Source organism: Rhinoderma darwinii, chromosome 4, assembly GCF_050947455.1.
Source record: "Rhinoderma darwinii isolate aRhiDar2 chromosome 4, aRhiDar2.hap1, whole genome shotgun sequence".
NCBI lineage: Eukaryota > Metazoa > Chordata > Amphibia > Anura > Rhinodermatidae > Rhinoderma > Rhinoderma darwinii.
The window spans coordinates 182,361,181-182,374,953 of record NC_134690.1 but is presented as its reverse complement, the minus strand read 5'-3'; the positions used below and the strand labels follow the sequence as shown (position 1 = coordinate 182,374,953).

General features: G+C 45.0%; 1 protein-coding gene across 1 annotated transcript in view; it reads right to left on the bottom strand.

Moving 5' to 3' along the window:
* LOC142760483 (uncharacterized) overlaps positions 1-10,956 on the bottom strand; it is a 108,000-nt gene extending 97,044 nt beyond the window's left edge. Inside the window, exons 1-2 of the mRNA XM_075863677.1 lie at positions 10,762-10,956; positions 10,260-10,391 (exon numbers count right to left, since the gene is read on the bottom strand). Coding sequence (XP_075719792.1) covers positions 10,260-10,391; positions 10,762-10,956 — 327 coding nt within the window. The remainder of the gene's footprint in view (positions 1-10,259; positions 10,392-10,761) is intronic.
* Positions 10,957-13,773: the final 2,817 nt, after the last annotated feature.

The window sequence follows — 13,773 nt, the reverse complement described above, 5'->3', positions numbered from 1 at the left end:
TTAATGTTATCTTCATTGAAAATAACTGTGCTTTTCTTTCAAAAATAAGGAAATTTCTAAGTGACCCTAAACTTTTGAACAGTAGTGTATATATATATATATATATATATATATATATATATATATATATACACATATATATTAATTTATACACGTAAAATATACAAAAATAAGTAAATGAAAACAATTAAATACAGAGAAAAAAAATAACCCACACTACTTCAACCCACCTGGACCGATGCCATAGCCACCCGATTAGCTGGAAACAATGAGCAACAACATAGGGAATCTATTCTAACGCTTTATCTTGATGTGAATTTTCGAATAAAAAAATATATATAATGTATATATATGTAATGACAGGGATAGGGAAACAGACAAGTGAGCCCTAATCTACCTACCACTCAGTCCCTGCCTACTTGCAACGACCCGCCCTAGGCGACGGGGTACAACTGGGCGACGGTCCCTACACTCAGTAAGTGCACGACAGACAACCAGACAAGGAAACACAGAACAAAGGGAAACGGGGCAGTTGCCCACGGAAACACCGTGAGCAACAAAAGTAGTAAACGAGCAGAGTCAAACCAGGAGAGTACGAGGTACCAAACGCAGAGCAGGAGAGTAGTGAACAAGCCGAGTCAAACCAGGAGTGTACGAGGTACCAAACGCAGAGCAGAAGAGTAGTCAGTAAGCCAGGGTCAATACGAAGCAGGGACAAGTAGTTCAAGAAGCTGCAGCAGAGCCAGGAAACCAACAGAGAAGAATCACAAGCAAGGAGGAACAGGAAAGGCAGGTATAAATAGACAGAGGGCGGGAGCTAGCTCCGTCTGGCCAGGCTGTGATAGGCTCTCCCACTCCTAAGCCTGCCATCCTGAGTGGTGGAAGATGGAGTCAGTCTCACAGACATAGAAGCAGGTGCAGACTGATTACCTATGGGCGTGGATACAGAAGCTGTGCCTGGCAGATCCTTAACAGTACCTCCCCTTTTATGAGGGGCCACTGGACCCTTTCTAGATGGACCTGGTTTATTGGGGAAACGAAGGTGGAACCTCCTGACCAATACCCCAGCGTGAACATCCCGGGCGGGTACCCAAGTCCTCTCCACAGGCCCGTATCCTCTCCAATGGACCAGGTACTGGAGGGAGCCTTGGACCATCTTGCTGTCCACAATCTTGGCCACCTCGAATTCTACCCCCTCAGGGGTGAGAACAGGGACAGGAGGTTTCCTCGAGGGAGCCAAGGACGGGGAGCAGCGTTGTACTCGAAAAGATGGGGGCAACTCCATTCGGAAGGAGACAGGATTGAGGACTTCAATTACCTTGTACGGCCCTATAAACCGGGGAGCAAACTTCTTGGACGGGACTTTAAGGCGCAAGTTCTTTGACGATAGCCAGACCAGATCCCCGACCATAAACAAGGGGTTAGCAGAAGGTCTTCTATCTGCCTGAGTTTTTTGTATGCTCTGGGACCCCTCTAGGTTCTTCTGAACCTGGGCCCAGACTGTGCACAGTTCCCAATGAACGACCTCTACCTCGGGATTGTTGGAACTACCAGGTGAAATGGAGGAGAACCGTGGATTAAACCCAAAATTACAGAAAAAGGGGGAGACACCTGACGAGTTACTGACCCGGTTATTAAGGGAAAATTCGGCGAGGGGAATGAATGAGACCCAATCATATTGACAGTCAGAGATAAAACACCTTAAATATTGTTCTAGAGACTGATTAGTCCTCTCAGTTTGGCCATTAGTTTCAGGATGGAAGGCAGGAGGACAGATCAATCTCCAACTTTTTACAGAAGGCTCTCCAAAACAAAGAAACAAATTGTATCCCTCTGTCAGAAACAATATTGACAGGGACCCCATGGAGACGCAGGATGTGTTTGACCAACAAGGTAGCTAACGTCTTAGCATTGGGTAGTTTTTTGAGGGGCACAAAGTGGCACATCTTACTGAAGCGGTCTACTACAACCCACATCACCGACTTGCCTTGAGATGGAGGCAAATCGGTGATAAAATCCATGGAGATATGGGTCCAAGGTCTCTGGGGAATGGGCAAAGAACGTAGTAAGCCCGCTGGTCGGGACCTGGGAGTCTTGGACCTAGCACAAACCTCACAAGCGGCGACGTAGGCCTTAACGTCTTTAGGCAACCCAGGCCACCAATAGTTTCTGGCAATGAGGTGCTTGGTACCCAGGATGCCTGGATGACCAGATAGTGCGGAGTCATGATTTTCCCTAAATACCCTTAGCCGGAATTGCAGGGGAACAAACAGCTTGTTCTCAGGAAGGTTCCCGGGAGCTGAACCTTGATCAGCAGCAATTTCAGAGACTAAATCATAATCAATAGAGGAAATGATTATACATGGAGGCAAAATACAAGCAGGATCTTCCTCCGAAGGAGGGCTGGCCATGAAGCTACGCGACAGTGCATCAGCCTTAATATTTTTAGACCCAGCCCTATAGGTAACCAAAAAATTGAATCTGGTAAAAAAATAACGCCCATCGAACTTGTCTCGGGTTTAGCCTCCGGGCCGATTCTAGGAAAACCAGATTCTTGTGGTCGGTAAGGACCGTTACCTGGTGCCTAGCCCCCTCCAGGAAGTGGCGCCACTCTTCAAATGCCCATTTAATGGCTAAGAGTTCGCGGTTGCCAATATCATAGTTACTCTCAGTGGGCGAAAATTTCCTGGAGAAGTAGGCACAGGGACGGAGATGGGTGAGGGACCTGGTACCCTGGGACAAGACAGCCCCCACTCCCACCTCGGACGCGTCAACCTCCACGATAAATGGCTCCATTTGGTTGGGCTGAACCAACACCGGGGCCGAGATAAAGCACTTCTTAAGGGCCTCAAAAGCCTGGACAGCCTCAGGAGGCCAGTGGAGGAGATCAGCACCCTTGCGAGTGAGGTCCGTAAGAGGCTTAGCGATGACCGAGAAGTTAGCAATAAATCTCCTGTAATAATTAGCAAACCCCAAGAAGCACTGTAACGCTTTCAGGGAGGCAGGTTGGACCCATTCCGCCACAGTCTGGACCTTGGCGGGGTCCATGCGGAATTCATGAGGAGTGAGGATTTGACCCAAAAATGGTACCTCCTGCACCCCAAACACACATTTTTCGGTCTTCGCAAACAGTTTGTTTTCCCGAAGGACCTGGAGCACCTTCCTGACATGCTCAATGTGGGAGGACCAGTCCTTGGAAAACAAAAGTATGTCATCAAGGTACACTACAAGAAATACCCCCAGGTAATCTCTTAAAATCTCATTTATGAAATTCTGGAAGACCGCGGGAGCATTACACAACCCAAAGGACATGACGAGGTATTCGAAATGACCTTCGGGCGTGTTAGACGCAGTCTTCCACTCATCCCCCTCTTTGATGCGGATAAGGTTATACGCCCCCCGTAGATCAAACTTAGAGAACCATTGGGCCCCCTGAACCTGATTAAAGAGATCAGGAATCAAAGGAAGGGGATACAGGTTCCTTACAGTGATCTTATTCAAGTTACGGTAGTCAATGCATGGCCTAAGACCACCATCCTTCTTCCGTACAAAGAAGAAGCCAGCACCTACCGGAGAAGTAGAGGGGCGAATGTAACCCTTGGCCAGGCATTCCTGGAAATACTCTCTCATGGCTTCACGTTCGGGACAAGAGAGATTAAATATCCTACCCTTATGGAGCTTAGCTCCTGGTACCAAATCGATAGTGAAATCATATTCTCTATGAGGAGGTAACACTTTGGAGGCCTCCTTAGAGAAAATATCAGCGAAGTCCTGAACAAACTCAGGTAGCGTGTTCACCTCCTCAGGGGAAGAAATAGAATTAACAGAAAAACATGACGTCAAGCATTCATTACCCCATTTGGTAAGATCCCCAGTATTCCAGTCAAACGTGGGATTATGCAACTGCAACCAGGGAAGGCCTAAAACCAAATCGGACGATAATCCCTGCATCAACAGTACAGAGCACTGCTTGGAAAGGCATGGAGCCAACAAGGAGTTAAAAAACATGGGTATGCTGTGTAAAATAACCATTAGCAAGAGGAGTGGAGTCTATACCCACTACCGGGACAGGTTTAGGCAAATCAAAGGCATAGCTAGAGACATAGCAAATTCCACAGACATGATATTAGCAGACGACCCTGAATCCACGAAGGCACTGCCGGTAGCAGACCTACCACCAAAAGAGACCAGAAAGGGAAGCAAGATTTTATTACGTTCATCTTTACGGGAAATACCTGTGCGCCCAAGTGACCTCCCCGATGATCACTTAGGCGCGGAAGATTTCCAGCTACTTATTCTTACGCCTAGGAAAGGTGTTCACTTGATGCTTGTCATCCCCACAATAGAAGCAGAGACCATTCTTCCTGCGGAACTCTCTACGTTGTTGGGGGGACACGGAGGCCCCGAGTTACATAGGTACCTCCGAGTCTTCCGTGGAAGAACGAAGCAACGGAACCTCGGGAGGCATCATGGGAGTGTCAGAGGAGAAAACACAAACGTTCACGTTGTCGTTCCCTGAGACGTCGGTCAAGTCGTACCGCTAAAGCCATAACCTGGTCTAGGGAGTCAGAAGAGGGATAGCTAACTAGCAGGTCTTTCAGGGCGTTCGACAGACCCAACCTAAACTGGCACCTTAAGGCAGGGTCATTCCACCGAGAAGCTACGCACCACTTCCTAAAGTCAGAACAATACTCCTCAACAGGTCTCTTACCCTGACGTAAGGTCACCACCTGACTCTCGGCAAAGGCAGTCCTGTCAGTTTCGTCATAAATGAGTCCGAGAGCAGAAAAGAAAAGATCAACGGAGGAACGTTCAGGGGCGTCAGGAGCCAAGGAGAAGGCCCATTCTTGGGGCCCTTCCTGGAGCCGGGACATAATTATACCCACCCGCTGGCTCTGAGAACCTGAGGATTGGAGCTTTAAACGAAAATAGAGCCTACAACTCTCCCGAAAGGAGAGAAAAGTCTTCCGGTCCCCTGAGAACCGGTCAGGCAACTTGAGGTGGGGTTCAAGAGGTGAGGTGAGGGGCACTACCATGGAAGCATCAGGCTGGTTGACCCTCTGTGCCAGGGCCTGGACCTGTAGGGAGAGACCATGCATTTGCTTAACCAGGGTCTCAAGGGGGTCCATAGTGGTGTGAGGGACCAGGGTAGAGTAGGTATATGGGCTTGTGATTATGTAATGACAGGGATAGGGAAACAGACAAGTGAGCCCTAATCTACCCGCCACTCAGTCCCTGCCTACTTGCAACAACCCGCCCTAGGCGACGGGGTACAACTGGGCGACGGTCCCTACACTCAGTAAGTGCACGACAGACAACCAGACAAGGAAACACAGAACAAAGGGAAACGGGGCAGTTGCCCACAGAAACACCGTGAGCAACAAGAGTAGTAAACGAGCAGAGTCAAACCAGGAGAGTACGAGGTACCAAACGCAGAGCAGAAGAGTAGTCAGTAAGCCAGGGTCAATACGAAGCAGGGACAAGTAGTTCAAGAAGCTGCAGCAGGGCCAGGAAACCAACAGAGAAGAATCACAAGCAAGGAGGAACAGGAAAGGCAGGTATAAATAGACAGAGGGCGGGAGCTAGCTCCACCTGGCCAGGCTGTGATAGGCTCTCCCACTCCTAAGCCTGCCATCCTGAGTGGTGGAAGATGGAGTCAGTCTCACAGACATAGAAGCAGGTGCAGACTGATTACCTATGGACGTGGATACAGAAGCTGTGCCTGGCAGATCCTTAACAATATATATATATATATATATATATATATATATATATATATATATATATATATATGCGCGCAATATATCTTTTAATATAACAATTATATATAACTTTTTTTTATGCAATTTACCCCTAATAAAACTAAAACAGAAAAATATATTAGTATAAAAAAAAGGATGAGATATATCTAGAAAAAAAAAAACAATGCAAAAATAAACAATGCAAAAATGATTTTGGTAGTCCAACAAATAAACAAAAAGTTAAACCACATCATTTATGACCAAAACACTATTGTTATTAAGAGGTTAAAAAAAATCTATATTTTTGTTATATTTTCTCTATATGTTATGAATATGTATTATGTAATCACATCGCTGCCAACATTTTAAAGTCTGAAATCTGCCCTTTGTTCTGAATAGGGTAGATTTTTTTTTTTGGAAGATCATAAAACCAAACGCAGGTTGGAAAATAATCCTATTATCTTTGTAGTTTGCATTGTTCCATCCAAATTCAGACAGTGCTGCTTTTTGTTTTGTGATGAAATGAAAACCCATCCATTGACTGTTTTGTACAAATAATCGGTTTTGACAATGCAGCAGGATAAAATGTATCTACAGAGGATATGCTTCATTGTTACTAACAGAGGGGAAAACAAGTCCCTCGTCTCGATACAAGATGGACCAGACCAGCATTAGTCACAACATGACTATAAGTTGTGTCATGAAAGAACAGCATTTGCTCTATATTTAAAGGATTTATTGTTTGCGTTTGATAAGAACATGCATTTTGTCTAAGAAAATAGTACTTAGCAGGTAAATCAAGTCTTTGAAATGACGAGAACTCAAATGAAGCAGAAGTTGCTGCCAGTGGGCAGAAATATAAAGCTCTTAAAGTGTTTCTTCCCCAGTATGTAATCTACAAAGGAGGTAAATGCTATGAATATTTTGTCTTGATTACCATATAAACTTCTTCAAGACCAGGAATGTTTACATCTGTGTGAACTTTTAAATAACAATAAACCCAAAGCCTTTGTAATTCCACCGGATTATTGTATTACACTGAATGAATAGGCTGAATAAATTAAATCAATTACAAAGCAATCTGTTCATAATTATGGATCTTATAAACAGGATCAAATGTTGCCGAAATGAATAAGTAAAGGTTTCTATTTACTGCGCATCAATTTGAATCGAATAGTCATTTCAAAGTAAATATTACAGCTACATTAGAAAATCGGATTTCTTTTAACTGAGTAAGCGCATGAAGAAATAGGTAATTTTAGCTTAATGGAAAAGTAGGTAAAATGAGTCATGAAAGTCACAGACCTGTAACTGGGGGAGGGGGGATTATTCGGTCTTAGAATTCAGAAAAGGAATTAATTTTTAATGCAAGAAAATAGACTTATTCTTACAAAATCCCACCAGAGGACCATTTTACTGTATAAAGGAGTGGTCTTACAATTATTTATTACAGTTTTAGAGGTTTTTTTTTAGCTTTTGTGTCTACCGCTCACAATTTACTGTTTTATCTTGTGTCAATAAAAAAAAATTGAACATGGATTGGCAACTCTGGGAGACACAGAGCAATATAAGGCAATATTTAGATTTTAAATGGCAATATTGGGACACTGTCTTTCTCTATATCAGTAATGTATGAATAATATAATGATATGGGCTTTCTATGGCCCAGGATTTTTGTATCTGGGGAATGTATGGCACTAATTGGGCGCTGTATGGCAATATATTCACTATTCATTTAGGAAATTAATCCACTATTTATTTTAATACAGTATGCAATATTTGGCAGTGCTTGGGGGCCAGGTATTATTACATCTTGCGTGGAAATATTATTTAGGCTGTGTATGGCAGAAATATTGACCAGTATAGTGAATTAAAATTAAAATTAGGAGGACTTGAGTAAGCGTTGTACGGGAAACGGCTGTTGCCTGACCCGGTCTTTGTCTTCCCCCCCCTCCCACAACTTTTTTAAAAGCATTAAAATAATTTTCTACGTCAGACTGGGTGAGTGTGGCTTTTTTTCTCTCTACTTGCATTGTGAAACTCATATTACAGTTCTAAATTGTCTATAACACATGATGTCGTTGAAAAAAAAAAAAGTGTGTGTGGTGGGGCTGCAGTCCGGGACTTTCAACGCAGTAGCCGACTGCCAAACTTAATGAGTTTAACCCAATTGAATTAAAATACTAGTCACTCTTCTGGAGGGCACCCATAAGTCCTGTGTCCAACTATTATGTGGACACAGGACTTTTCTATTTCTGTATGTTTTAAAATATACAGTAGAAATACAAATATTTTTTTTTTTTTAAATCAAACAAATTTTTATTGAGAATACAGCATGCGTTATACAGCTTTTGCAGTTCTGATAAAAAATAACAGGAAAAACAAACAAAAAACAAATTAACAGCATAACATCTTGTGCTTAATGCAAAATTCCTGCAGTTACATTATATTATGTATCCATCATCTTTGGTTGCGTCCCTTTCCCTACCCCTATCAACCTAACTTCCCCCCCCCCTCGCAGTACCTCCTCTGTCTCCTGATTCGTCAAGCCACTTCACCGCCTCCATCCTTCCTGCATATCAAACAGGGATCCCGCCATACCTTGATCATATAAGTGCATCAGCCCCCCTCCAAATCTCATCTAGTGAACTGCATTACCATAGGTGTTCACCCATTTGCCCCATTGCTTCTCATACTTATGAATTGCCCCTCTTTTCAGATATATTCGGTGTTCCAGTGATACCGTGTGGTTAACATATCCAACTAGCTCAGGCACTTCCGGGGGATCCGCCTGCAGCCAATGTTTTGCAATTAATTTCCTAGCGTGATACAGAACCTTTTTAATAGCCAGCAATTCCACTCCATCCCCTCCTTCCTCCCCATACAGCCCAATAAAAAAATCTTAGGTTCCAGTGGGAAATCTCTACCATATACTCTAGATACCATTCCTTTAACTTCTTTCCAATATACATTTAGCATCGGACAGCTCCAAAACATATGTTTTATGTCAGCCCCATCAAACATACACCTGGGACACTCCTTTGTTGATCTAATTCGCATTTGCCATGGCACCTTAGGCGTCCTATACACCCTATGTAACAGAAAGAGCTGTGACCTCCTGTGCGCTACACTAATAGAGAGTATTTTGGACGATCCAAGTATTTCCTCCCATTCTTCATCCACTATAGTCCCTACATCCTCTTCCCATTTACGTCTAATCTCCACCAGCGGATCTCCTAGGAATTTGGAGAGTAGCGTACTATATATCACCAAAATAATCCCTTTAGTGTCTTGTGCCCCTAACACCTGTTCCACCACTCCCATAGTGGAGCAACTCAAGTCCACCAGCCTTTCTTGCGCCTGCGCCGCATGCCTTAACTGAAGATATTGGTAGAACAGCCGATGTGAGAGTCCAAACTCCTCCTGTAATTGTGCAAAGAGCTTAAGAGTACCTTCTTCATACAACTGGTGCACATGTCTGATCCCTGCTTGTTCCCAATCCTGAAATCCTTCTAAAATATTAAATTCCCATAGATAGGGATTATCCCACAATGGCATATAATTTGAGCATCCTGTAACCCCCAATATTTTCTTACTTTCCCACCAAACTATGTAGTAATAGCAAAGTCGGTTTCCCTCTCGCCTCCCTCCTTAATTTATGAGACTCCATGGCCTCTAGTATATCCGTTCTTTGGCCCAAATAATACACCAATTTCCCACTCGAGTTCCACTCCTCCCTATTCTTCCATCCTTTAAAGTGCTGTATTTGAGCGGCTAGATAATATATCCATGCATTCGGAATAGCTAACCCTCCCTGTTCCGCTGGTAGTTGCAGCTTTTCCATTTTAATCCTGGGGATCCCACTTTTCCACACCAAGTCCCTAAACAAATTATGTATTCTCCTGAACCAATATTTAGGCAACCACACTGGGGCATTATGCATAATATAAAGAACCTGGGGCATCATAATCATTTTGATGAGATTTGCTCGTCCCAGCGCTGACAGCGGTAACCCAAGCCATACTTTGGTCCTATCTGTTAATTTATTCAGTAATGGTATCACATTCAACTCAACAATATCCTGTACCCTTGCCGATACCATAATTCCCAGATACTTGAACTTCCGCACACACGGTACCTCAATTCCTCCAATCATCAATGGCGTATCTACTGGCTGAAGTGGCAGCAACACCGATTTGTTCCAGTTAATTTTTAACCCTGAAAATCTGCCGAACCGCTCCAGTACCGTCATTATCACTGGCAATGAATAATCTATCTCCCCAGGAACAACAAGATATCATCCGCATATAGTGCTATGCGCTTCTCCAGCTACCCACAACGAAACCCTTCTATCCCCGGATGTTGTCTTACCATATTTGCTAAGGGTTCAATTGCCAGCGCAAATAGTAGCGGGGAGAGTGGGCATCCCTGTCGCGTCCCCCTCTCCAACCTAAAAGAGTCCAACATCCTTCCATTTGCTCTGATCTTAGCTACCGGTTCCTTATATAGTAATTGTACCCATTTTATAAAGTTCCTTCCCAAGCCGATTCGCTCCAATACAGCCCATAAGTAACCCCATTCCACACTATCAAACGCCTTGGCGGCGTCCAAAGACAGCACTGCTCTACATCGCACATCCGGAGCATCTGTCTGCAAATTTAAAAAAAAGTCTACGTAAGTTAACCGCTGTAGAGCGCGATGGCATGAATCCCGACTGATCCATCCCCACAATTTTAGTCACTACTCGCGACAACCTATTAGCCAGTACTTTAGCTAAAATTTTAATGTCCGTGGTTAACAGAGATATCGGTCTGTAAGAGTCAGGTTGCGTCCGGTCTTACCCATCTTTAGGAATTACAACTATAGCAGCTTCATACATCGTCTGCGGTAAACGCCCTCTGGCGAAACTATCCTGGAACACCTCCAGTAACTCTGGCAGAACCGTTTCTCCATATGTTTTATACAATTCAGTGGGTATACCATCCATCCCTGGGGCCTTTTCATTCGCCATAGAACTCACCACTTCTTGTATTTCCTCTAAGGTAATTAACTCCTCCAACCGTTCCCTCTCTTCCTCCCCCAAAGTAACCCATGTCATTTCTGCCAGATATTCTGACAGAAGATGCTCCGGATAGTCCACCTTAGTGCGATATAGTTCCTTATAAAATGATGTCAACACACCTAATATATCCCGTTTCTCCAACCAGAGCCCCATTTGCTGTCTCTAACTGGTGAATGAACGCACTCTCCCGCATCGGCCGTGCGATATTTGCTAACAATCTGCCCGTCATTTCACCCTCCTCATAGTATTTTTGTTGCAAAAACAATCTTTTATTAGCTGCTTGTTCCAGCTGATGTTCCCTAAGCAATTTTTGAGCAGCCTTCCATTGGGCTAAAGTTTCCGCAGTGTTATTAGTAATGTGGCTCTCCTCTGTTGTTGTCACCCTGTCTGTCAGATGTTGACCCACTTGCCGTGTCTTAGTTTTTATGAGCGTGATCTCCCGTATATACACCCCCCTTATATTCGCCTTCATAGCATCCCATAGGATATCTGTAGGGACCGTACCCTTATTAAACTCAAAGTATTCTCGTAGGCTCGTATTTATGGTCTCCTCCTCTCCCACCAAGCGCATCCAGAACGGGTTTAGCCTCCAGTGCATTCTCAACCCCCCCCCCCACCTGCAAACCTGTTCGGATCTTTAATAACATTGGGGAGTGATCAGACAGCGATCGTGGTAGATATTCCACCCCTTCCACACATTCCATCCCCATTCCATTATTAAAAATTAGGTCTATTCGGGACAGTGAGCCATATGTAGATGATAAACATGAGTATTGCATAGTAGAAGGCCACTTTGCCCGCCAAATATCCGTGAACCCAACTTCCTTCATGTATTTACCGAACCTTGTCAGACAGACATCTCTCCCCCCCGTTTGGAAATTTATCCCACCCTTTATCCATTATATTGTTGAAGTCTCCCATCAATATGGTCGGTATCATAGGCCATCCAGCCAGTTTCTCCAACACCTCTTTTATTGGAACCACAGAGTACGGGGGAGGAACATACAGCACCACGATTATACATTCCCAGTTAAACAATTTACAATGCACCCCGACATATCTACCTTCTCTATCTTTAAAGGAATCTAAACAGCTCAACGGTACATCTCTATGAACCAGGAGGCTAACCCCCCTCGAGTATGTAGAATGAAAGGAATGGAAGCTGTGTCGGATCCACACCCTATGCACCTGCTGCACCGTATCAGTAGTAAGATGAGTTTCCTGCAAGCCCATCACCCCAGCAGACTGCCCTTTCAGGTAATCAAATATAGCTCGCCTTTTAGCTACCTCCCCCACACCTCTCACGTTCCAGGACAACAGATTTACCCTACCCCCCATCTGGACATTTCTTGCTTTTGACATTGGCTATTTCCATTACTTCCAGTGGCAATCAGAGCGTACTGCGTTTCAAACTCCCTTTCCCTCCAAAACATCTCCCCTCCCACCACCCTATCCCCCCCAACTTTCCATAAACATACCCTCCCAAGAGGGCCCGGGCTGGCAAAGAAAACTTCACCACTATGGCCATACAGCTTCCCATTTACATTGTAGAGATACATCCTTTTCCCCCCACAATTTTAACCTTAAGAACCAAGAACCTCCCGCTACCTCCTCCTCAATAAACAAGCAGCATTTTTATGACTCCCATATCCAATTCTGCCTTGGAACTGACAGCACTTTCCTCTCCTCCCGCCATCAATGACATAGATACCTCAGCCCAACTTTAAACCGACATATAAATGCATAAAACAAGGCCTTATTCCCTTGTGCAACTCATCTTCCTCCTTTCACAGCAGAGTCCCCTCTTTAACCATCCACCTGTTGATCACGCCGCCGCTTCCTCTCGATCCTGCCGCAAGCGATCTTCATGACTGTCCAGCCATCTTAGTGCATCTTTCGGATTCTCAAAGAATTGCACGGATCCCAACGCCGCCACCCGCAGCTTAGCAGGATACAGCATGGAGTACTGAACCCGATGGTTCCTCAGCCGCCTTTTAATGTCCAGAAATTGCATCCTCCGTTTCTGAACTTCTGCAGAGAAATCCGGATAAAATGACACTTTCACACCGTTCACCCGTATGTCTTGCCGTTCCCGGGCCTGTCGAAGAATTAGATCTCTATCTTTATAATAGAGCAGCTTTACCAGAACAGGTCGCGGTGGCCGCCCAGGTGGACCCGGACGCGTGGGCACTCTATGAGCTCTTTGCACTGCAAACAGTGGAGTCAGTGACTCTTTACCAAACACCTCCAATAGCCATTTTTCAAAAAAGGAGTCCGGATTGGACCCTTCCACTTTTTCAGGTATTCCCACCATCCTCACATTATTTCGTCTTAAACGATTCTCCAGGTCATCAGCTTTAGATAGAAGATACTTAACATCCTCCGACACCGCATTTACATCCCTTCTCATGGGCAGCATTCTATCCTCTAAGTCACTGACTCGACCCTCCACCGCTGTTGTGCGCTCTGACACCTTCTGTAAATCATGGCGTATGATAGATAGATCCTCCTTAATTCCCCCCACCTGGCAGGTAAGCTTAGCAAGCGTGGTATTACTCAGGCTTACGGCCGAGAACACATCTGCCAGCGTGGGGCCAGGTTTGTCCAAGCTCTGCATGCCTCCATCCGATCCTCCTCCTGAACCGCCTGAAGCGTCTCCTTCATTTTCCTCCTCCTCTGACTCCATCTGTGCTCGCAACGGCTCATATCTCGACCCTGAGCGGCCAGCCTGCTCCTTCCCTCCATCCGACATCCCTCCATCTGTATCAGGCTTCATAGAGGCCTTCCAGGCAAAGCGCTCCAACCTGGATGCCGCCGCCCCTCTCACATCTCTGCTCTCTGCATATGAGCACATGTCGGCGCCATCTTGCAGCCCCAGCTCACCATCCTCTGCCGCCTTGGATTTCCTGGACCGGGTCATCACAGCCTACGATGGATCCAGAATCGTGCCTGCAGGATCACCTCCTTCTC